The sequence below is a fragment of the Oryctolagus cuniculus genome, chromosome 9 (genome assembly GCF_051225735.1).
Source record: "Oryctolagus cuniculus isolate XC-2025 breed Fujian yellow rabbit chromosome 9, ASM5122573v1, whole genome shotgun sequence".
Classification (NCBI taxonomy): Eukaryota; Metazoa; Chordata; class Mammalia; order Lagomorpha; family Leporidae; genus Oryctolagus; species Oryctolagus cuniculus.
In genome coordinates, this window is record NC_142875.1 from 119,165,564 (window position 1) to 119,191,361 (window position 25,798).

At 43.9% G+C, this 25,798-nt stretch overlaps 1 protein-coding gene and 1 long non-coding RNA gene across 5 annotated transcripts in view; one reads left to right on the top strand and one right to left on the bottom strand.

The window, feature by feature from the left end:
• LOC149124739 (uncharacterized) overlaps nucleotides 1-12,208 on the top strand; it is a 27,453-nt gene extending 15,245 nt beyond the window's left edge. The window contains exon 3 of one of the 3 annotated variants that reach the window (XR_016213534.1): nucleotides 11,875-12,208. This is a non-coding gene — a long non-coding RNA (uncharacterized LOC149124739). Of the gene's footprint in view, nucleotides 1-664; nucleotides 1,054-11,874 lie in introns of those variants that run through there. The other 2 variants (XR_016213532.1, XR_016213533.1) reach the window with 2 other exon arrangements.
• LDHB (lactate dehydrogenase B) overlaps nucleotides 1-14,119 on the bottom strand; it is a 21,972-nt gene extending 7,853 nt beyond the window's left edge. Inside the window, exons 1-4 of one of the 2 annotated variants that reach the window (XM_008259339.5) lie at nucleotides 14,024-14,119; nucleotides 12,131-12,265; nucleotides 2,891-3,008; nucleotides 1,060-1,233 (exon numbers count right to left, since the gene is read on the bottom strand). In XM_008259339.5, coding sequence (XP_008257561.1) covers nucleotides 1,060-1,233; nucleotides 2,891-3,008; nucleotides 12,131-12,259 — 421 coding nt within the window. In that variant the 5' untranslated portion in view covers nucleotides 12,260-12,265; nucleotides 14,024-14,119. 2 annotated transcript variants of the gene reach the window in all.
• Between the last annotated feature and the right edge of the window lie 11,679 nt (nucleotides 14,120-25,798).

A 25,798-nucleotide genomic window follows, 5' to 3' on the forward strand; every position in this document is an offset into this window, starting at 1 on the left:
AGTTCAAAGCAACAACCTCATATAATTTTTATTTTTTTAAAAAATAATTATTAATTTGAAAGGCAGAGTGACAAAAAGATTTTATCCACTGGTTCACTTCCCAAATGGCTTCAATTGCCAGGTCTAGTCCAGGCAGAAGCCATGAGCCAGGAATTTCACCTGCACCTCCCAAGTGGGTAGCAGGGACTCAAGTACTTTGGCCATCATTAGCAGGAAGCTGGATCAAAAGCAGAGTAGCACTCTGATATGGGAGGGGGGGGGGGTCCCAGCTAGGCTTAACCTGCTGTGCCCACCCCAGTTTTTATTTAAAAAGGCTAAAACAGTAGCATTATTTCTAGTCAGAAGTTCTGATGTTTATTTTACAGATGTATTTCACAAGAAAAGCAGTTTTTAAGTCACAATATTTGGTGTTAACAAGTATTTGTCCATTAATACAGTTGATCTTCAAAGCAGAACTGATCTAACCCATTATGTCGTATCAGGCTAATATATAAGACACCTGTAAAATTTAAGCTGAACAATAAACATAACACTTATGGTAATTTTGAAATATTAAATCATTAAAGTAGTCACAGAATTGAAAACCCGGGACTTAACAGGTTAAGAACATTCTTTTTTTTTTTTTTCTTAAACTCTTCATTTTCAATCTGACTTAATCCTGAAGAATTTGGAGATGACACCAGAAAAGACCCCCAGAAAATGCAAGGTCAGATAGATTCAAATGTTTCTTACACACTGAAGCAACCTGGAAACATTTCATTGCCTTCATGTCCTTCATTTCCAGAATAATCTTTTTAAAAAACTTTAGAAGACTTTCGACTCCATGACAAACCCAGATAAAGCACAAGAGAAGAAACTGCACTATATAAAATGCTTCTCTCATTTTTGAACATTTGGTCTGGGACGGTGCCACTTGTTTTGCAAACAGCACCCTGCTGAAGCTAACAACAGAAGACACACAGACTGCTTCTGTTAGTGAAAACCAGAACAGGTTTCAAGTCCAGAGCAACAGAAACTCCAAAACATTGAACTTGGAACTGAGACAAAACAGGATAGTACCTGGGTTGGAAACCACGATGATGATGCAGTTGGGACTGTACTTGACAATCTGGGGAATAATGAACTTGAAGACATTCACGTTTCTCTGCACCAGGTTGAGACGGCTCTCCCCCTCCTGCTGGCGGACTCCCGCGGTCACCACCACGATCTTAGAATTGGCCGTCACGGAGTAGTCTGGAAAGAGAGGCAGAGTGGGGAACAGGTGCTTTTACTAGGACGCCCATACGGACTGCTCTGGAGCCTGGCCCTGCAGAAGCTTTGCGCACTCACATGAGAACAAGATTTTGGTATCATGTGGTTTAGAAGTACAGTGTTTCTGTGGCTCCTTTTTTCCTCCTGGAGCTACACTGGATCAATTCAACGGTAAAGTCCACCAAGGACATAAAGGTTATCCTGAATTATGTTTCAGACTAACAAGCTCCATGGGTTGTCATTAACAACATGAAGCAGGAACAGTGAGCCCGAAGTTCAACAGGTGGGCTCCCAACAACAAACCAACCAGAAGCTGCTCTTAGGCATATCATGTTAACAAAATCTATGACAGGGAAGGAAGGCACCAAAGTGTTTCTTTTGGGCTAGAAATTGACACTTGGATGCCAAATATTTGATATTTTAAGAGCCTTATTCACACTTAAGCAGTACAACTTTCTCTAGAGATGTTCATTTGTTTTTCAAAGTGTAATCTTTTTGAAAACATTTAGAAGTTACAATCTAGAGGTGATCATCAGACTCAGCAGCTGTGGATGAGCCACATAATCCAACTGTGTTGAAACGTGCCTCCCACAGTAATGAACACTTCTTCATGCTCCTCTCCCAGGTGGTGGAAGTAATAATAGTACTTGCACATTTGAGGGTTGTTGTGGAAATGAAGATGAGATCCTACCGGCAAAATGCTTCCCACTGTACCTGGAATGCTGCTAATTTAGTAAGCAGTGTCTAGTAGCTTCCTCAAGGCACTCGAGTTACTTTGTAGAAAACATAGGGGGCAGTTTGAAACAGTTGTATTCTCAGACACACAGGAACAAAGTATTATGATACAATATCCTAAAAAGTTATTAAGCATCAGCTATGGGGAGGTGGGTGGGAAAAAGTTAAGGGGAGTGGCAACTAAGTTTGTCCTTGAAGATGTACTGGGGGCAGCAGGAGATGCACGAGGATGGGAGGACTGGTTTCACGTCAAGGAATGAAGCAGTGGAGGAAATCATGATGGCTGGAAATGGAGGTTGTGTTCAAGCTGTGAAGATCTGTGTGGGCCTGGCAAGAGGCTTCAGCACACAGGCCGAGGTACATAAACAGAAATCTGTTAAAGAATTAAGATAACTAACATGGCAGTGGGGAGCATGGAATACCTGCTCATTTCCTACATAGACTGCCAGAGAGAAAATGTCAATTTGCTGGGCGCATATCTCAGCAGAATGATCTGAAAATCTGTGTCAAGAAATTCTCACAGGAGAAAAGTGGTACAACTAGGCAAACAAGCTGTAAATACAACTTGCTATTTTCTCTTCGTGATATATCAGTGATTATCCTCTCCTTTTGACTGTCCATTAGCAAGGGAATGCAACATTAACAAAGAGAAAAGGGAAATTTTTTTTTAAAACTAGATGAAAACTTTGCAGTATTTGAAAAAAACTCAGAACCAAATCACGAATATTTTATTAGCAATTATTATAGTAACCATTCTAAGAATTCAACTTTGCCTAGTTAAAAAATCTATTATACTATAAGAAGCATTTGAAATGGAGAGTTCTGGGTTTTTTTTTTTTTTTTTTTTTGCCATGAAAACACAAATCAACTGAATATTAGCTCCCTTGGGGTGTGAGATCAGTACCTTTATCTGCCACAATTTTGGGTGTCTGGAGAAACAAGCTCCCGTGCTGCAGATCCATCATCTCTCCTTTGAGCTTATCTTCCAGGACATCCACAAGAGCAAGCTCATCAGCCAGAGACTACAAACAGGAAGAAAACCCCAGAGATTAGCACCCGAAGCCAACCTGGCACATCTTAGCTCACCATCGAACCTAAACAGACCATTTAAACAGCCACACGCCAGACTCTAAAGAACTCATGAACGTTACTAGGGATTAGGCACTCACCTAGGATGCAGTTAGCACCGCCCAGATGGTGCTTTAAGGGGCCTTTAAGTTGTGACTCAGCAGGACATGCTGCCATCTGCAATGCCAGCTTCCCATATGAACACCCTTTCGAGTCCCAGCTGCTCCACTTTCAATCCCACTCCCTGCTACTGTGTCTCAGAAAGCAGTGGAAGATGGCACATGTACTGAGGTCCCCACCAGCTACATGGGAGACTGCATGGAGTTCCGGGCTCCTGCATTTGGTCTGGCCCAGCTGTGGCTGTTGTGGCCATTTGGGGACTGAACCAGTGAATGGAAGATTGATCTGTCACTATGCCTTTCAAAAAAATAAATATATAATAATAATAATAATCTGTGCTGTAATAAGATGTAGATTTGAAGATCCCCTGGAAACTCTCATAGCTCAAGGATAGACCCAGGGCACACAAGTCTTCACATGAAGGGATGGGGATGGCCAAAGAGCTGACCGAGACCCAGAGACAACCCTGGGCAGTGTGGCCACCCCTGAGGTTACTCCCAATTGGCAGGGGATTTGGGAGAGCAGATTTGGTTTAGATCTCCAAGAATGCAAGTGCACTTTAGACCTGAAGACCTGGTTGAAACTTGGAGTCCTCAGGTAAGCTCTGATCAACCCCGATGTCTTGGCGAGGAAAGGAAGAGGGGCTTGTGGAAGGAAGCTCAGGTTCGGCAGATTTTCCTACGTAGGGTCAAGCTGAACTTGTGCTTCTGAAACGCCCAGTCTCAGCATTCTATTGTTTTCCGTTTCAACTGTCATTCTCTACCCCCTCATCCAAAACAAACTCTAAATCAATCAATATGCTGTGAGGGTACTTTGAAGTTTGTGAGGGAATGAAAAGATAAAAGTTGTATGAACTTTTTGAAGTAGCCTTGTATTTAATCTTGATCTGGTATTATAATTTTATTTTCTCTGAATCTCTACATAAATAGCCAAAAAAGGGAAGATTCACCCATTCGGTAATCATGTATATTCTTTATTGAGTTCTTGATCTTGTAAAATTGAGGCAGGGGAGCAATCATTCTAGATGCATCTAAACAGTCTTTCAGCTTGAAATTCCATGTGCTAGGGGAACTCATAATTCATAAACCATGTGGTCACGAACCTTTACTGTTTTTAGCAAGATAATCAGCTGAAATGGATGTATCAATACTGGACCCCATTTAAAGATGCTTATATCTGGTCAGTTGCACAGGTGTTGATGGGGAAGAGGTAGGTACTTGGGGTTCAGGAAACAGTTCAATGTTTAAGGTACAGAAGGAACAGGCCAGCAGAGGGAGAAGCAGCTGGGAGGTGAGACAGCTAATAAGAAAAACTTGACCTACTTAGCTTGAAGAGAAAGCAACCCTCTCGCTGTAGGACTGTGAATGAACTTGGCCCCTGCTCTTAATATCTGAGCAGCTGGCTGGCCTCAAGAAGTGGGTTACCCAGGCTTGTTTGTGAGGGTCTCTGGACTGAAGCCTCTTTATGATGCAAGGTGTTCATAGTTCTAAGCAACTGAATTACATACAGCACTTGCCAACTTATGAAATGTCCACATTGTGAGTTGGGGGATTACTTAGAAAATATTTTCTCATTCCCAGTCTTTTGGAACTTTGTGTTCCACATCCATGAATACAAATAATCTCAGATCAAAAAAAAAAAAAAAATACTCAAGCAAAAAATACTGCTTATGCTGTCATTCTTCCCTAAACAATATGGCATAACAACTTACATAGCATTTACACTGTAATCTAGAGATGATTTAAAGCATACACGTTGCCTGCATTAGAGTCTGGCTCTGCTCCTCATTCTAGTTTGCTGCTAATGGGCAACCTGGGAAGCAGTAGGTGATGACTGAAGTTGTTGGGCTCCTGCCATCTATGTGGGAGAGCTGGACTGAATTCCCAGTTCCAGGTTTGAGCACGTGCCCAGTCCCGGCCACTGCAAGCATTTGGGGAATGAATCAGATGAGTGCTTTTCTCTCTCTCTCTCAAACAGATGACCTTTTTTTTCTTTAAGAACACTATAGAAGAGGACTGTGTAGGTCATATACTAATACCACACAATGCTATATAAGCTTGAGCATCTGTGGATGTTGGTATCTGCAGAAATCCTGAAACGAATGCTCCATGGGCACCAAATGATTACATCAAATACTAGCATTAATTTGTATCCAGTTTTAGTTCAACACGTTTCAATACTTTTGAAACCATTTTGTTCATTGTGGCCTCTGACAAACCACACAAAATCCTCATTTGTGAATAAGTCCTCAAGGAACACAGTATCCCTTAATAATAGCTGCATCATTCCGTCAAGGCACTGGCCACGAGGAACAGCGTTCTTATTTTAGTAACCTCACATGTGTGCCTCTGAAGTCAACGGGGTGAAACAATTTAGCGCTTAAATAGAAGAGGATGTCACAGGGTCTCAGATCCTGTCTCTCTGTTTCGGTGGGCGTAGGGGAGTGGCTGAGAGGTGTACACCCAGCTGAAGAGGAAGGAAGAGATCCAACGCTTACCACAAAATAATTGTGGTGCTGAATTTAGCTGGATCTGCACAACTGAATGTACTCCAAGGTGAGAGGCAGGCAAATAGCAGTTGTGTGACTAAGCAATACTGTTGTTTATTTAAAAAAAATCTCCCTCTGTCTTCATATTCTTTATTACCTTATCAATTGACCATCTCTGCATTCGACTCCAGCTGTAAGTAGATTTAAAGTTGTTTGAAACAGCAAGGTTTAGAATAACTGTAACAACGGTGACCTCATTTAGGAGGAAGGTCAGCTAGAAGCTAAGAATGCCACTGGTGCAATCTTGTTGAACACATCACAAAAATGTCTTGCAACTGAAAGCCTTGCGTGGACCAACTGCAACCACATGTTTTCCCTTTGTTCCTCTTAGTCAGCAAACCACTGCTGCCAATGCCTTAATATTTGATAGGTGCAATTTGGGGGGGAGGGGGTGTTGTAACAAGTTTCCAACTAATTAACAAATGGCCAAACACTACTTATTTAATAATTTGCTTTTTCCACCCTCTAATGTGCCACTTCTGAGGTCTGTATGTGGCACAGCAGGTTAAGTCACTGCTTGCAACACCAGTATCCCATTTCAATGGTGCCAGTTCGAGCCCTGGCTGCTCTGCTTCTGATCTAGATTCCTGCTGATGTGCACCTTGGGAGGCAGCAGGTGATGGCTCAAGCACTTGGGTCCAAGCCAGCCATGTGGCAGACCTAGATGCAGTTCAAGGCTCCTGGCTTTATCCTGGCCCAGACCTGGCTGTTGTGGCCATTTAAGGAGTGAACCAGAGTCTTCTCTCTCTCTCTCTGTCCCTTTCTGTCACTCTGCCTTTCCAGCAAATAAGTAAATAGAATATATTTTTCAAAGTAGGGGAGCACTTCTACCCTACTATGAAATACTATTTGCAGGGCAGGCTTGTGGTACAGCAGTTACGTCACCATTTGGGAAGTCTGTATTCCTATGATACTGCTGGACGCCAAGTCCTCACTGCTCCACTTCGGACGCAGCTTCCCGCTGATGCGGACTCTGGGAGGTACCTGGTGCTGACTCAAGTACTAGGTTCCTGCCACCCATGGAAGAGACCTGGGTGGAGTTTCAGGCTCCTGGCTTTTTAGCCTGGCTCAGTCCTGGCTTTTGGATTGGAGAGTGAACCAGCAGATGAAAGATCTGTTTCTTTCTCACTCTGTCAATCTGCCTTTTAAATAAAATGAAAATAATTTTTAAAAAATTTCAAAAGTACTATTAGGGCCCATCTGTGCTTTTAGTGTGTCAATCATTGTGCAAGGACAAAAATTTAATTACATCCTAATTTTAAGGCAAGTCCTGCATTGCAAAAACTACTCTACAATATTATCTGTAATTACACTGCTCTTTAAAGTGGCTATGGTTACCTGAAGCAAGGAGAGACACTCAAACCAAAGGCAGCTGGATTCCCACCTAAGGGTTTGTGAAGCTGTGGAAACTGCGTGGCCCTGACTACATGGTGAGATTGATGCTCAGATCCTCCTGCTGGCAGCTGACACACAGAGCCTGTGACTGGCACTGGGGCAAAAGCCAGGAAAAAGCAAAATCTGATCCAAATTTGACAAAATGTAAGTGCAGTTCATAAATAAGTAGCAGCAATATTCATTTACTTAATACATGACAGTAATTACAAAGTTTCTAGAAAAATGAAATTAAAAAATATATTTTACAGGAAAACTTTGAAAATCCATGCTTTCTTTTAATAATATGCATTTTCCATGAACTCATCAAAGACCTATTCATTATGACTGTGCCAGCCATTATTCTTATCAGGAAAACAGTCATGAAGGAATTCCATAGTCTGTTCTCCTGGAATGTCTAAGGAAGGGACTGGGAGTTGGACAAACAATTGGGTTGCAAATGGTGGAAGGGTTATCAGGACTGTAAGGCAGAGCCACTGCGAAGCTGACTTTATATGGCACAGCCAGAGCAGCCCAGCCTACAGAGGCCCTCTCAGTAACCCCTTAGAGACAGCAGGGAGTCATCCTGTGGTCTAGGAAGAACATTCCAGATGGAAGGAAAAGCATGCGAAAGGCATAAGCAGAAATGAGCTTGGTGTTTGGAAGAAAGGGTGAAACAGGAAGAGATGAAGTCAGAGCTGCCACTGTGTGAATGGCGCCCCCTGGAGTTGTGCGCTCAATGCCTTGCTCTGAGACACCAGCAGGGAGAACTCTGAGACTACAAGGGGTCTGGTCTTCCAAAAATTCATGAAAAATGCATGTGATGAAAAAACTGCACATGGATTTCAAAACTGTTTCGCACCCAAAGACGCTTGTCCCACACACTCTGAAGCACCCTTACATGTGTCCAGTGTATGTGTGCTGTGAGAACACTGGGAAGTTGTAGGTGGGAGAGGCACGCTTTAAGGAACGCTCACCACTGTAGGCAGCGGGGCTGGGGAGAGTGGGCAGGGCAGAGGACACCAAGCTGTCAGCACCATGGGAGTTGTCCTGTGGAGCCTCAGTCGCCTTCCTGAGTGTGGCAAAGCAGTGCACATCCCCAGCCCCCTCCCGGCTCTGATGCTGTCATTTCACGCCCCTCCGGGGGGCAAGACCACTGGTACCTGTGTAAAGTGCAACAGCTCTGGCTCAGAACCAAGCTGCATGGCTGTTAGAAGTCCCGCCCGCCCTGAGCCATGTCATACTATAGATGACAGTGTCCCAGCAGGCTTGGGGGAGGGATGAATGACAGAGAGGGCACAATATATGCCTTGCTCTGCAAAACTAGTGGGGTTTCTAATCCTTGCCAAACACTAAGACTTTGGAAATCATTCAGTGTTTACCCATAAACATTAAGACTGCAACCTTTCAAATTAGGAAATGTTCTTTCTGGAGGCGGTCTTTCTTACTCTGTATTGACGCTTCCAAAAATATTCTTCAGAGTGGCATCTGGCCATGCAGTTAGGAAGCCAGTTAAGATGCCTACATCCCACAGAGAGGATCTGGGTTTGATCCCCAGCCCTGCTTCCTGAATCCAGCTTCCTGCTAACACAGATACTGGGAGGCAGCAAGTGAAGGCTCAAAACTCCTGCCACCCAGCTGGGAGACCTGGGTTGGGTTCCAGGCTCCTGGCTCTGTCCCCAGGCCCAACCCTGTCTGAAGCAGGCACCTGGGGAATGGACCACCATACAGGAGCTGTGTGTCTGCCTGTGTCTGTCTCTCACTGCTTCTCAAATAAATTGAAAAACAAGCAAGCAAAAAGCAAAAGCTCAAAACTATTTAAACAATCTCCAAAACATTTCTGGAACACTGCATTCTACTTCGTAAAAGAGAGAGAAAGGAACATTTGATCAAAAATAGAATCATGGCAGCTAGTGAGGAAGATTCCACCTGCGTCAGCAGCAGAGGCCTCTCTCTCAAGCAGCCGAGTTCAGCTAAGGTTTTATGTAACTCCACACAGTCCTAATTAAATTATTCCTGAAGATCATTTTTTTCTTTTTCTTTTTTTTCAACTTTTATTTAATAAATATAAATTTCCAAAGTACAACTTTTGGATTATAGCACCTTTTCCCCCACAAAACCTCCCTCCCACCCACAACCATCCCATCTCCCATTCCCTCTCCCATCTCATTCTTCATCAAGATTCATTTTCAATTACCTTTATATACAGAAGATCCACTTAGTATATACTAAGTAAAGATTTCAATAGAGTGCACCCACACAGACACACAAAGTATAGAGTATTGTTTGAGTAGTAGTTTTACTGTTAATTCGCATAGTACAACACATTAAGGACAGAGATCCTACATGAGGAGTAAGTGCATAGTGACTCCTGTTGTTTATTTAACAATTGACACTCTTATTTATGATGTCAATAATCATCCAAGGCTCTTGTCATGAGCTGCCAAGGCCATGGGAGCCTCTTGAGTTCACCAACTCCAATCTTATTTAGACAAGGCCATAGTCAAAGTGGAAGTTCTCTCCTCCCTTCAGAGAAAGGTACCTCCTTCTTTGATGGCCCCTTCTTTCCTCTGGGATCTCACTTACAGAGATCTTTCATTTAGGTAATTTATTTTTATTTTTTTTTATTTTTTTATTTTATTTTATTTTTTTTGCCATAGTGTCTTGGCTTTCCCTGCCTTCCAAACTCTCATGGGCTTTTTAGCCAGATCCGCATGCCTTAAGGGCAGATTCTGAGGCCAGAGTGCTGTTTAGGACATTGAAGATCATTTTAAATTTATGATTAAAACAACCATCGAATATTTCTGCAGATTCACAACAGTGCAAATTCAGTTTCTTAAAAAGTCCAATATTGGAATAAACAGAAGAAAAGAAAAATCTTCAATATTTCATTAATACATGTATAGCTCCTTAATCTCTCTAGCCTCAGTTACCCTGTTTAAAAACAAAGACATGAATAATTTCCATCTGTCTCTTTTTAAAAAACTTTGAGTAGCAGAGAGACAGGGAGGGAGAGGATTGCAGAGAGTGCTCCCCTTTCTCAGTGGACTCCCCACATGCACACAGTGGCAGGACTGGGCCCCACCAAAGCTGGAAGCTAGGCACAGTCCAGGTCTCCCATATGGGTGGCAAGAGCCCAGCGGTCTGCATTAGCAGGAAGCTGGAGGCGGTAGCTGGAGCAAGGTGTTGAATTTCACACTTTGAAGTGGGATGCAGGCATCTTTAACCAGACTGAATGCCCAGCCCAACAGTTTTTATGGTTGTCTAAAATGAAGCATTTTACTTAATATGGTACTTAATATGTATTTTTTAAAAGAAACATTAAGCTGGAATACTTTTGCTTTTATGGGCAGAAACAGTGCACACTACACTGTGATTAAATTTCCTATCACTGGGGAAGCAGCTCTCTTAGATCACTATTAAAACTATCTTGAAAAAATGCAAAAGAGTAACATTTTCACTGACCTGCACATTTAATTACTTTCTTTGATAACTTTCTCCATAAAGGCTGAGAACTCTTTGCATTACAAACAGAAATATGCTTGTCCAGGAGTCTTCGGACAGTTTTTACCCAGAATATAAATACCCATGTGCTGCAAGGAATTGATTCAGTAAGGTAAACAGGAGAAGGGCTTCTTTCCTCAAAAGTCCTTGGGAACTAGGGTCAGCTAACTAAGCGTGAACTACAAGGAGATGGTGCGAGGCAAGGCAGAAGTGCACAGAGCCATCCAGGGCAATCAGTCAAAACTGACCGAAGTGTGGTATCAGGTGTCACGGCTCCCGAGCTGATAACTGCACTGATCTGGCAGGAAGATGGCTTACATGCAGAGAATGTACTCTGAAGAGCGCAGAGTGAAAAGTGGTCCAGATGGTTCAGAAAAGTCATAAGTATGTAGGTATGGGAGGGTATAACAAAATGTTGCGAACTGTCAAATCTGGGAGGAGTTATAGAGTATCTCAGAAGGTTCTTGGAATTAGAATTAAAAGATGGGTATATTTTGGTGCAAGAAATTTTTGAAATCCTCACATACAAGGTCTTCAGAAAGTTTGTGCAAAATGCATACTATGAAAAAGCCATGCATGGTTTTCAAAAAAAGTTTTGGCAGCAAAGTAAACATCTCTTTTAATTCCATTTTTAAAATAAACTTTCTGAAGTAACCTTGTATATGAATTTAAAATTTTTTTTTTACTAATCTTAGAAATTTTCTCAGAGATTGAAATTATTTCAAAATAAAACTACCGGATGAAGGTTCGAGATGGATAATAAGATATTACCACAATCTCAAAAAGCACTGTCCACAATAGATATTAAAAGGAAAGGGGCATGGGGACCACTGCAGTGTACAAGTCCTGCAGTCACCACTGTAGTCAGGGGGTTACATTCAGCACCATCAGTAACCAGGCAAACTGAACATCTCAGACCTCCTGGTGAGATGCACCAAGGACCTAGTCCTGACCCACCCCCAAAATTCAACCTCAGCTTAATTACACACAAACAGCTGACACATGTGAAGTGAGGGACAGGCAACAACACTGACCTAGAAAATGCGAAACTATCAGTAATACGAGAGACAAGGAAAAATTGAGTAACAGCTCCAGATTAAAGATGAGTAGGAGATATGCCAAGTGTATACACTATATGATCTTAGAAGTGAAAACAGCCATCAAAAGGCATTCATTGACCACGTGGAGAATTTTCAGTACACACAGTATGTATTATATAACAGTAAAACAACAATGTTAGGTTCCCTACTCATAGTGGTTCTGCTGTGGTCACCCAGGGAGATGCCAGCTCAAGTGTCATGATGTCTGCAACTTACTTCAAATTGTTCAAGGGGAAAAAAAGTCTTTTAAAGATGCCTGCATGGCAGGAACCCGGAACTCCTTCTGCTGCCACCCAGGGTGCACATTAGCAGGAAGCTGGACTGGAAGCGGAGTGGACAATCTATGGTATGCGCATGTGTCAAGTCATGTTGTAACTGTTGCCCAAAATGTTCACCCCTGAAATTGTCTTTCATGCCTGTTCTTAAAACTTACCTTTCCCAGAATGCTAATAGCGCAGGCCATCCCGACTTGTCCAACACCCACTACAGTGATCTTATTGTTGGGGACTGCTGCCTCGTTGTCTGCGACTGGCGCAATGAGTTTCTCCTTAAGGGTTGCCATTGTGCACTGCAAGGAAAGAATCGAAACATACATACAGTCACACGTGGAAAATGAGGGCGGCCATCCTTAACCTGTCACTGTTGCAATTTTGAACTGAAACACAATTTAAAACCAACCCAATGATGTCCTAGAGCACAGAACATAATCTTCAAGAGTCCTGTGATCCCTTAATGGAGGATTTAACCAGGCAAGAACTCCATGGAGCCCACTGGAATCAGGATTCTTTTCTTAATCTGAGTACTTCACAAGTTTTAACCATTGTATTAACCATTGTATTAACTATTCATTTGCTAGTTAAAAGTCCTAAGTATTTATACTTTAGCTAGCTGATGTGTTTCCATTGCACCTATAAAAAGCTTATGTCTAGCTATGTCAACTAAGCTTGGATCTAGTATTAATCCATATTTAAGCAAAATGGTCAAGTTTTCCTTAAAAAAAAAAAAAAAAAACTATTTCCCCTAATATGAAAGAATTAAACGGAGGGACTGTTCTGCCTTTAGCGATCACATGTACAGATTCCCAGTGGATGCTAAAGAGCAAAGGCAGGTGTAGGGTTTGCAAATGCCTCCATAACACGAGATTCGGGCATGTCCTGGGCTGAGCGGCATCACAGGAATGCTGCTCCCTTGATGAGCTCAGACGCACACACACTGTTTTCCTCCATTTAAGCTTATTTTTCTTAGCTTGTCTAAGATTCCTTAGGGACCTAGGGGCCCCAGCAGAATTCCTGGTACAGTTGCTGTATACACAGGGTCGCTCTGACGGGTCTTAAGTTTTACTTTTGGGAGTTTCAGAAACTACAGTGGAGAGGCTCCAACCACTGTAGATTTCTCTCAGATCTTTCAGAAGAAAAGCACTTTTTCTTTCACTTATTGGAGTTACGTAAGCAATAAGAAGAAAATGGTTTGCTTCCTAGGCAGCCCTGGGCCAAGCAAAACCACAAACGGGGTAAAACCAGGCCCCAACCCTGTGGCTCTAGAAGAGAGATGAACCTTCTAAAAATCCAGGTTTGCCCCCAGTTCCGCCCCTTAGTCGGGGCCAGCTCCCCCTCCCCCACTACCCGGGCCCGCATGGCCGCGGGCAGTGCCGGCCGCCCACAGCCACCTCTTCCTCTGGGCGCCAGCGCCGCAGATCTCCGCGGACCTGGGCTCTAAGGGCACGCCTGCCCTTGCTCTACTCCCAACACCCAAAGCTGGCACAGTAAGCAAAGTACATGAGCATCAGTCAAGAAGAGAGGCCCGAGAGCGGCGGTGCGGAACTCCCGGGAATGGCCCGGGCTCCCAAAGCCCTCGTCCCGGAGGGCACGGGGCACCTCTAACCAGCGGCGCGACACCCAGGTTCAAGACTTTCCGGCCTTCTCGGGCCCACGGTGCCTTCTCCCTCCCCTAGCTCCCTGGGCACGTGTCCCGGCTCCCGCCTGCAGCGCCGGGGAGGGTGATGTGGCAGCCACGAACCCACCCAGGGCACGCGGAGCGCAGTTCTGGGGGCACATGCAACAAGTCCCTGCCCTGGTAGAACCCGAGCTTGGGCCCTGCGGCGGCGAGGAGGCAGCCAGGGGCTCCCGTCCGCCGACCTGGGGCGCCCCACTCCCCTAGAGACGGCGAGGCCGAGCCAGAACCGAGGCCGGATGCTCGCGGCTAAGGCCCCAGAGGGCGGATGTGCTTCTCGGTCCTATCCTCCGGGCTGCCACTTCGTGACTCCCCGAGGTCCCCACCCGGCTGGCCTGGGGGGCGCCGGGGCTCCGGGTGCAGAGCGGAAACCTACCGGGCGGGCGGGCGCAGGAGCTGCGAGGCGCGCACGGCCGGAGTCGGGCGGAGGAGACAATGTCTGCGGTGCTCGTCCCGAGTGCAGAGCCGCAGCGAGGGAGGCGGAGGCGGGGCCCGCGCGGCCCGCAGCCTCTTAGGTTTCTCTATTGTGATTGGAAACGCGAGCCCCTCCCCCCGGCTCGCTCAATCGCCTTCAAGGACAAGGGCTCCAGTGTGCGCGCCCTGCCCTCCCCCGCTCCGCGTGGGGTCACCTTCTGCCCGAGTCCCCGATCTGCTCTCTTCTCCGACGCCGAGGCCCGGTTATTTCTGAGACCTGGCCCGTCGCCGGCTCTTCGGGGCGTTCAGCGATGTCTGGATAGGAATGCGTTTCTGTTTTGCATCCCGGCTTCCGGTGCAGGGCCGCCCTTCTCAGCTGGGATACGGTGCCTGTTTCCATGGAGCGGTGCCGGATGCTTCTGAACATTTCTTTAAAAGGCAGCTGGATTTTGATCGCCTCCGTTCTAAAGTTCACGTGATGAAACAATGGCTAGTTTTTTTTTTTTTAACCTTAATTCAACTAATCACACATTGATTTTTTTTATTTTTATTTTTTGAGTTGCCTGGTAAATCCAGGGAGGTCTTGTTCCTGCTTATTCAAGTTCCTCTAGAAATCGCCATGGGCTCAAGGTCAAGCCTTGCCCTCAAGGGGACATGATGGGGCCATAAAGTGAAATGCGGTTTCTCTGTTATTTCCAGAGCAGGTGATGATGCCATTCATCTCTGTCTTCACCTCCCAGCTCAGTGCCTGCTACCTGAATACGGCGCTGATTTTATCTGATAGGCAGAGAGACAGAGATCTTCCATCCTATGGTTCAGGCCCCAAAGGCTGGCATCTCGGGCTAGGCTGGGCCAGGCAGAACCCAAAGGCAGAGAACTCCACCTGGGTTTCTCATGGGAGCGAGAGGCAGACGGGAATCCGGGGGGGGGGGGGGGGGGGTTCACTATGGAATGCGGGGGACGTAACTGCTGCGCCGGTACCAGCCCTGCCTCCAAGCATTTTTGAGAGGTGTACACCAGGCAACTTATCTTTCAAATATGAAAGTCAATTTTATGTAGACAGTGATTCAGACAGTATACTTCCCATATGACTCCAGTCTAAGAAATCGTTAGGAAGCCATGTCCCAACTCATTGAAAAAGAAAGAAAATGAGGAATCCAAGTAAAAGGGAATTTATACTAGAAAATTACAGGCTGAACCAATTAACTTTAAGAGAAAGCAAATAATTCCCAGGAGTTTAAATATAAAACTAAGTGCAAATAGCAATATTTATCAAGATATTATTTCTTTTAAAAATATTTGAGAACTTTCCTATGTGACAGGCACAGTTTGGGGGATCCTGTCAATGTGGAGTACATATTGTAGCAGGGGATTATAGGTAGTAAGCAAACAAATGAGCCAAAAACGACAGGGTGAGGAAGGCAAGGGTAATAACATATAATTACTGTGTCTGTGAACTGTTTTAAGATGCACTTTTGTATAGTCTACTGCAGGGGTGCACTGGTTGGCTTCCATGGTGGATGACTGCAGTGTGCTGTGTTCTGTTCAGCTCTGGTGCCTTCAGAATGTTGGGTCTTGCTGTTGGAGGACCAGTCACTGAGTTGCAGAAGGGAGTGAGGCCTTTGCAGATAACCTAATCCAAATGAATACTCAGTGGCTGGCCTCAGGTTACTCCATGAGTTAGGAAGGGAACCAAACATAGCTTTGATCTTGCCTCTCTCTGAGTGTGAGGGATTGTTTTCCTCTATTTTGTTGCTTTTAACCATCTGTGGACAAACAGGCAGAGCAGCCAATGTAATTAGAACTGCAAATTCCTTGAAGGGATTTTATTCAACCTCTTGTCTCCAAGTAACATTGTATCATTGAGAAGTTACTTTTGTGTCTCCCAGTAGATACTTATTAACTCTTGAGACCCAGCATGAGCAAATGAACCCTCTCTTTAGGATTTGAGAAACATCTATTGGTTCATGGCCTCTTTTATACCATTTCTCTTTGCTAGTTTCCTTATTTCCAGTACTTGGGACTATTTGGGAGAGTTGGCTTCCTGGAAACTGAGTTGTAGCTAAGTGAGGTGTTACTGTAGTAGCAATAGATGCTTGTGATTGAAGAACCTTGGTAGGTTTCTCTAAATATAGGGAGAAAAGGGGGCCAGGGAGAGAAACCAAATGCTATGGTTTGCCTGTTCTCTCAGTGTGTCTGCCAAGAGTTCATGCATTAACTAACATGGTACTAACAGGTGGGGTACGTTTAAGAGGTAAGGGGGTACTAGCAGGAGATCTTTAAATCCATGGGAGGGGCACCCTCAGAAGGGATTAATGCAGTTCTCCTGGGATCCCTGTCTCTTTCTGGCTTCTGGACTCACCCTGTGATCTCTCTGTCTTTCACATACCTCTACTTTGATGGTATCTGCTGTGATGTGATATAGTCAAGCAAAAGTCAGCACATGCTGGGTGGACTCTCAGCGTCCACAGCTTTGAGATAAACAAGCCCCTTTTGTTTATACCTTATCCAGCCTCAGGTATTTTGTTTTGGTATCAGAAAACAAATAATACACCAGTACCAGTGAGGAAAGACGAGAGTGAAAGACGTGATAAATCAAAAAAGCAAAATAATTGGATTTTAGTTGTCTAGTTATTCATTGGATAGTTGTGATATGGAGTGCCTTCTATGGGTACATATAGTATTTTTGGATTTGCTCATAGTGATGTCTTATTGGATACAGGCTAGTTTGTGCTAAGCAGCATCAAGCCCCTAATGTGCACAAATAAGAGACCTGTACAAGTTATGTTGTTGGCAACAGATTCTTGGGCTCAATGCAATTAATGTGCATGGATTTTTATTGCTTTTGTTCTTATAAGGTGGTTTTAGGACTGTCTGAGAAAACATGAGTGGATAAATATTCCCCCAAGTATTTCCCATGGGAAAAACAATGTCTTCTTGCTGTCTCTTTTTGGGGAAGATGATGAGTCTTTAAAACACACTCCAGGATTGGGCATTTGGAGCCATGGTTGAGACTCCCCTTGGGATACCCACATTCCATATAAGAGTGCCTGAGTTCGAGTCTTGCCTCCACTCCCAATCCAGCTTCCTGCTAATGTGCACCCTTGAATGCAGCAGGGAATGGCTCAAGTACTTGGGTCCCTGCCAGCCACTTAGGAGAGCTGGATTGAGTTCTAAACTCCTGGCTTTGGCTTGGCCCAGCCCTGGCTATCACAGGCATTTGAGGAATTAACCATCACATGGAAAGTCTCTTTGAAATAAGTGAAACAGTAAATTATTAAATACACTTCAGGCAGCATTGGCATAGTCAGGGTGCACCCTCCCAGGAAGAAAACATTCCTACAGAGTGAATTATACTAGTTCCTAGTTCTAGTGTGAAACTGAACTTCCAGACAGGTGAGCTCAGCCGAGCTGCTCAGCAGGCAGATCCACTGCTGTGTGCGCAGCTGTGCTGACGTGGCCCAGGTACTGCTTCTGGGAACAGAAGTGTCCGTGTCTCATGCTTTCTGGGCATTGCAAAGGTCTCCATTGTGTGGAGTCCTCTGATACCATCTATTTCACATTCACAGAAACATGAGTCAAAAGCCATGAGTACATTTTCTAGAATTTTCTCCTCTTAAGCTTCCCTGGCCACATCGGTCTTACTACATTCTCATCATATTGAGTACCTTTAAAGTTCTTTTAAGATGTATATATTCATGTGCTTGAAAGTCAGAGAGAGAGACAGAGGGCTATCTTCCATCCATGGACTCTCTTTCCAAATGGCTGCAACAGCCAAGGCTGGGCCTAGCTGAAGCCAGGAGCCAGGAATGGCATCAAAGTCTCCAATATGGGTGCCAGGGGCCCAAGCACTTTAGTCATCATCTTCTGCCTCCCAGGGTGTCTGAGCAGGAAGCTGGATCAGAAGTAGAGAAGCCAGGGCTCAAACTGGCTCTGTGATATGGGATACTGGCATTGTGAGTGGTGGCTTAGCCTCTGGCATTCTGATATGGGATACTGGTGTTGCAAGTGGGGGCTTAATTTGCTGTGCTACAATGCTGGGTCCCATTAATGTTTTATTCTTGTCAATTTGTCAGATGAAATTGGTATTTTGTTCTAAATTTTGTGTACTGGTGATGTCTACTTAAGATACCTTTACATTTGCTTTTTTTTCTTTCTTTGTTTTTGAAATGTGTCCTTTGCTGCTCATCTAATAGGGTGTACAATGTTTTCTTTACTTAGTGACCACTGGTCTTCCTTCTGAAAGCCGTGAATTCTTCTCTTTGTCTCTCACCCTTTCCTCTTCTTAAGTGCATTGGAGCTTCTTGAGGGAAAAAGCTGCCTGAAACTGGAGCCAACCACAGGAGATAAGAATCAAGAGACAGTAAGAGAGAAGCAGGGTGATGGCTTTTGAGCCCCTGCATCCAGACAAACTTGAGCCAGCCTCGTTTCTGGGCTTTTTCACGTAAGCAAATCACTGACCACAGAAGGGGCCCTTGATGATTTGTTCTTTTGCCTATATTTTAATTATTATCTCATTATTGTTTCAACACACTCAGATTATAAAGGTAAGGGAAATTTAAAAATTCTTACAAAAATTTCAGACTCTAAAAGTTGCAAATATTATTCAGAGAATTCCCATGTACGCACCACCCAGCTCCCTCAAGAGGAACAACTTGGGTGCTGTGCTTACTGCAATCAGAGAGTTGCCCTTGGAACACAACTAAGATAACCTAAGGACCTTATTGGATTTCACCTGTTTTTATATGCAGTTGTGTGGTTTTTAAAAATACATATTTGTATTTTTATGTAAAAATACATATTTCCTCGTATTGAAGAAACTGTGTACAGATTATTTTTTCACCTAGAAAATATTTTTAAAAATACTTAAAAACTGTGTCAAGCACTGCCCAGGTTTTTAGATAGTGTCTGTGGACTTTCAGCGCAGAGAATGTTGCAGAGAACATTTGCCTCAGGCTCAGTGGTGGTGGGTTGTGTGCTGTATTTCAGTTCCTCCTTGTTCAGGACAGTTAAAATGTAACTTTGGCAGCGTTCTTATGGGCCACCAAGGCATTTCCTGCTGCCATCACCCGGGGTAGCCCTCAGACAGCTTAACCAGTTGCTAAGAGCCATTTTCTGGCAGCCGTGTTTACACTGCTCTCCTAAGGCTCATCAGTACTTCCTGAGCAAAGCCATCAGCAGTACTGCAGGCACCTGCATTTAAACCTAAGCCAGCCCTTCCACGAGTGCCTCCTTGGTTTTTTTTTTTTCTGATCTTAGCCAAATAAAGAAATAAAAGTAAACCGAGAAAAAAAAATCTGCTAGAAAAACAGAGATGTGAACTGAAAGAAACACCCACTATCCAGAATCCTGAGGGTGCTCATTAAATGAAAAGTGGGTGCCCCCGTGGAATAGGACTGAAGAAGCTAGCATTCATTGACAACTGCTATGTGTGAGGTCCCATGCCAGGTACTTTAGATAACTCACTATAATCTTAGCTGCATAGTCAATATTGTACTCATGCTGTTGACCTTGAGTCGGTCATCTAACAATGTTTAAGGACTAAAGGTGACAACCTAATGAGGTCACAGAAACATTGTAAAACCAGAGGCAGAAGACGACATGAACCAATTTCTGGCTAATAAAATGGTATTGTCTTGGCATTTCCTTTTAACTCTCTTAATGTTATCCTATAAATAGTCTAATCCATGATTTTTATAAATAATTGAAAAGATACGGAAATGTATGAGAGTCGAATCTTTGATTTCCCTATACCTCAGTCCTGTTTCCTAGAGGTAATTGCCATTAACATTATTTCTTTTTATTTGAAAGATCGAGGGCTCCCATCACCTAGCTCCCTCTCAAATGCTTGCAATAGCCACGACAGGGTAAGAAGTCAGGAATTCAGTTTGCATCTCCTGAGTGTGTGGCAAGGACTCAGCTACTTAAGCTATCACACACTGACTCCTAGGGTACACAGCAACAGGAAACTGGAATTGGGGGCAGACCCAGGAGTTGAACCCAAGCACTCCAATATGCGATAATGCTGTTCTAAGCCACATCTTAACCACTTTGCCAAGTGTCTACCCCACCATTCACATTTTTAGGTTTATTTATTTATTTGAAAAGCAGAGTTATGGAGACAGAACTTCATCTGTATCTCTCAAATGGGTGGCTGGGGCCCAAGCATGCAGGCCATCTTCCGCTTCTTTCTCGGGTGCTGAATCAGAAATGGAGCAGCTGAGACTCCTTTGGGATGTTGGTGTTGCAGGTAGTGGCTTAACCAACTGCACCACATCAGCCCCATCATTAATATTTTAATATGTATTCTTTCTGTCTCCAATATCTTAAATGATATAGGTGACTTTTTGTAGCTGAACAATAAAAACTTAATAAGTCCTTGTTAAGAGCCAAATTATTTACGATTAATATAAACATTGTTTTGCTTTCAGCAAATTATATTTTCTTGCTTGAAATGTTGAATCTCTAAGATCATTTCAAGAATAATATACATGATAAATTTCTTTTCTCACTAGTTTGAAATTTGGTAAAAATCATTAAATTTACTGAGTGACTACTGTGTGCCAAATATCTTACCCATATTAACATTAGAAGATAGTTTGAAACATTCTTATAAAATCAATTTAAAAGATGAATTTATTTAGGTACAAAATTGTTGAAATCTGTGCACAGATTTTTAATTAGATACCTTTCCACAAACTTTTTGAAGGTTGTTAATGAATTTCAACACTTTGCACTTATGCCATAATTCCATTTTCCATAAGCTGTTTGATGTATCTTCTTATTGATAATGTGTTTAATTCTCATAAGAATCCTTTTATCCAAGTGCCAGTACTCTCCCTTATGGGCAGATGGGGAATTTGAAATAACAAGAGGTCAACTATTGGCTAAGGCCATAAATCCCCTACGTGGTGATGCAAAGATTCAAACCAAAGAGTAAGATCTCAGACTAGAACTCTTAACCACCGTGCTATATAGAAGGTACTGGGTTATCACTAAAAGGATACGGTCAACACACACACATACAAACATGCACACAAACTGGCAAGAACCTAGAAATCAGTCTTGCTCCCAGGACTAAGGGATTTCTACCTCACATTTTAAAAAAATCTACTTTATTGTTGATCTTAACTAATAAAGTTGAATTTTGTTTCATAACTTTCCTAGTTGTTTCCTTTCCCCTTTTGCTGTCTTTTGCCACAGCAAGCAGCAAAAGAGAAAAACCTCTTTTGTCTCTTTGATATCTGTAAGTGGACCGTGAGGAATTATATCTGGTTGCTGGACAGTTTCAGCTTTCATTAGCTTCTGAAGTCACAGTGCTGTTCAAGGTTCAGTGTCAACAGCCATCAGCTCCGTCCTGTGAGAGTAGAGACATGTTGGCGATGCGGGTGGGTCCGCAGCGCACTGCGAGTCTGTCCTGGCTGGCGCTCGGTGTCTCCTGGTGGCAGGACTGCAGGTCATGGCTTCATTCCTGGTGGGTCCTGTCTTCCCCTGGGTCGAGCTGGTTCTTCTTGGGCTACTTGCTTTACAGGAAACATGGAAAGTCCGCATGACAGCCACGCTGTGCTGCAAGGTGCAAGCCCTCTGTTGGGTAGCAGGATTCGTGTACAGAGACACCCAGGCCTTTTAACAGGAAGTAGTCTTTTGTTACTTACCTGGGCATAAGGCCTGGGTGGAATTTCTTATCCCAAAGCCTGAGCTTTTTTCCGCCTTATGTATGGCTTTAGCTTCTTTGTCTCCTTTGTTTGGCTACATGTATACTTTTGATTGTATATTCTAATGTTACATGGTGGCCAGAGGAATTGATACAATACTGAGCATGCATACATAGTTACTGATGATTTTTTTTCCATGCACATACTGAGCTGTAAGCTGTGTGTCAAGGGTTAACACCACTGCTCCGCACTGGCAAACAGAACCTGAAGTGGTTACCTAGAAGTAGATAATAACTACAGCTAACATTCACAGGCAAGCAGACAACAGCCACGTTTCATTCCCAGGGCGGATGCCTCCCTTTCTCTTCTGACCTTGGGAAGGTGCCTACCAACCTTGAATCCTGTCAGAAACAAGTTTAATTAAATGACAAAGAGCCCCAGAGCCAGCATCAAATGGTATTGTTCTGCTCCTCCCCTGTCTAAGCTGGTCCCCAGAGGTCCTTATTTCCAGTCCCATTAAATTTTTTTTCTTGAAAGTTTTTATGTAATTATTTAAGAGGCAGAGATAGAGAAACTCCCATTCACTTGTTCTCTCCCCAAATATCTGCAATGACCAGGGCTATGCTGGAGCTGAATCCAGGAGCAGGGAACTCCATCCAGGTCTCCCATGTGAGTGGCAGAAACCCCACTCCTGAGCTATTACCACTGTCTCCCAGGGTCCACATTAGCAGGAAGATGGCCACATGTGGAACTGGGATCTGAACCCAGGGGATGTGGAACATGGTGCCTCAGCTGCTAGGCCATTCACCCTTCCCTCTCTCAGTTGTTTTTATTTATTTATTTTTATTTTTTATTTTTTGACAGGCAGAGTTAGAGAGAGAGACAGAGAGAAAGGTCTTCCTTCCGTTGGTTTACTAATGGCTGCCACAGTGGGCGCTGCGCCAATTTGAAGCCAGGAACTGGGTGCTTCCTCCTGGTCTCTCATGCGGGTGCAGGGCCCGAGCACTTGGGCCATCCTCCACTGCTCTCCTGGGCCACAGCAGAGAGCTGGACTGGAAGAGGGGCAACCGGGACAGAATCCGGCGCCCCGACCGGGACTAGAACCCCGTGTGCTGGCGCCACAGGCGGAGGATTAGCCTAGTGAGCCACGGCCTCTCAGTTGTTTTTAGGGGTGTATTAGACAGAGTTCTCCAAAGACAGAGCCACTAGGATGTGTGTGTGTATGTGTGTGTGTGTGTGTGTGAGAGAGAGAGAGACAGAGAGAGAGAGAGACAGAGGGAGAGAGAGAGACAGAGAGAGAGAGGATTTATTAGGGGAATTGGCTCACCTGATTAAGGAGAGTATAACAGGCCATCTGCAAGCTGGAGATCCCGGGATGCCAGGAATGTGGCTCAGTGCAAGTTCTAAAGCCTCAGGGCCCAAAAGTTGATGAAATAACTCTTAGTCTCAGGCCAAAGGTGTAAGAAAGCCTTGGAGTACAAAGCCAGGCAGCCTAGGGTTCTGCTGTCCAGGGACAGGAGAGGAAGGGTGTACCTTAGTTCTGGGGGATAAATAGAAACCACTTGCTTTCTCTCTGTTTTGTTCTCTCCTGGCCCCGGCTGATTGAATGGTGCACCCACACTGAGAGCAGACCTCCCCACCTGGTCCACTCAGACTCACGGACACACGACCTAATGCTCTGCCACATTTCTAGGTATTCTTTAATTTCATCAACTTGACACCTGAAATGAGCCATCACAAGAGGAGAGTTGCGCATGGGGATATAGTCTCTTGGGGGTTGACTGAACTCTCTTACCTTTCCCCCACCTATGTGGATCTGGACTTGCTCTTTGGAGCCCAAGTCCATTTTTCACTTGTACAGTCATATAGTCCTATGTGACTCCAGGTGTAACTTCAAAAATCTGACTTGTTTTGATGCCTTTTAAATGTGTGTTTTGTTCTGTCATTTTTATTGAGCATAAGTAAGGAACGTAGATTTCTATCTCTTGTTTCCAATTTTAGAGGAACAGCACTAAGTTTTATATTTTTTGAAGAGATTAATTAATTTATTTGAAATTCAGAGTTACAGAGAGAGGAGGAAACAGAGGGAGAGAGAGAGACCGTTCATCTACTGATTCACCCCCCAGATGGCTCCAGGTCAAAGCCAGGAGGCAGAAGCTTCACCCAGGTCTCCCACATGGGAGCCAGGGGCTCAAGTCATTGGGACATCTGCCACTGCTTTTTCCAGGCCATTAGCAGGGAGCTGGATAGGAAGTAGAGCAGCTAGGACTTGAATTGGCATTCTTGACCCATCACCTGCTGCCTGTAGGATGTGCATTAGCAGGAAGCTGTTTTAGAAGTGGAGTAGCTGGGACTCAAAGCTGGGCACTCTGATAGGGGATGTAAAAGTCCCCACCAGCTCCTGAGCTACTGCACCAAACACCCACCTTGAATTTGGGAAATGTTTTATCTGCACATGTTAAGATGATTACCTAGAGCTTATCCTTTATTACATTGATTTATCTTCCACGATTAAAATAACTTTGCATTATTGGGATAAATTCTTGGTCATGTGGTGGTATCCTTTTACTCTATTGTTAGATTTCATTTGTTAACATTTTGTTGAGAAATTTTGCATTTTAGGTCTTTAACATGTTAGTCTATAGTTCTTTTGTACCTTCTCTGGTGATTTTTTCTATCAGGCTAATGCTGGTCTTATAAAATGAGGTGGGAAAATATATGTATATGTTTTCTGAATGTGGAATATCTGGGTGTTGCTGCATTCTGTAGTGTTGAATTTTGCTTGGCAAGCATTCGAGTTGCTTGTAGATCAACCTGATCCTAATGAAGCTTGACATTCAGCTGTTAGAGCAGGTTAGAGTGGTCTTACTCTCTGTTTTCCACCTATTACCGCAGTGTTACATTGCCAGGGTATTTGCTGAAGCCCTGGGTCTTTAACAGATTTCTACACATTGGCTGATGCAATCTGAATATCTCCAAATGCAATTTGAGTTCTGAAAATCATTCATTTTACAGCTCCTCATATTTTATGTGCAACCCACACATTCCAGCTGCCTGAATTTGCCTGCACTCCACTCTAAACTTCCAACTCAGTCACTCAGTGAGACTGGATTACTCTGCCTGAGTTCATACCAGCAACATGCCTCAACAGGTGCTTCCAGGAAGAAAGGCAATTCTTTTATTTATTTTAAATGGAGAGAGAGAGAGAGAGAAAGAGAGAAAGATGGAGGGAGATCTTTCAGTCTGTTGATTCACTCCCCCAAATGCCTGCAACAGCTGAGACTAGGCCAGGATGAAGCCAGGAACCAGGATCTTAGTCTCCCACATGGGTGGCAGGGACCCAGGTACTTGAGCCACTACCTGCTGCCTCTCAGGCACCTTAGCATGGAGCTAGAATCAGGAATACAGCCAGGACTTGAACCCAGGCACACCAGTACAAGATGTGGGTCCCCAAGTGATGATTTAATTGCTATGCCAGATGCCTACCCCAAATCAAGTGAACTCTGAGGCTCTTCTGTCCCACAACTCAAGGATCACAGTCTTGTTTCTGTTTTCCAATGTCTAAAAGCTGTTGTTCTATTATATTTAGTTTTCTAGTTATTGACTTTGTCAAGTCTGGTCTCATTTATTCTATGAAAAGTCTTCAAAGAGTTCATGGAAAGTGCATATTATAAAAAATTATGCATGGACTTCATTTTTTTTCTTGCACTAAAGATAATTCATCTTTTAACTACATTTTCCAAGAACTTTTTTTTTAAAGATTCATTAACTTATTTGAGCAAGGCAGAGAGACTTTTTATCTGCTGGTTTGCTCCCCAAATGGCCTCAATGGCCATAGCTGGGTCTATCTAATGCCAGGAGCCGGAAGCTTCTCCTGGGTCTCCCACGTGACTGTAGGGCCCAAGCATTTGGGACATCCTCCACTGCTTTTCCAGGCATGTTAGCAGGGAGCTGGATCTGAAGTGGAGATGCTGGGACTCACTCACTGTGCCACAGTACTGGCCCCTTCCCAAGAACTTTTTGAAGTACCCTCGTTTTGTGGTGCCTATCAAATAAAAATTATAGGAGGCCATTGTTTTGGA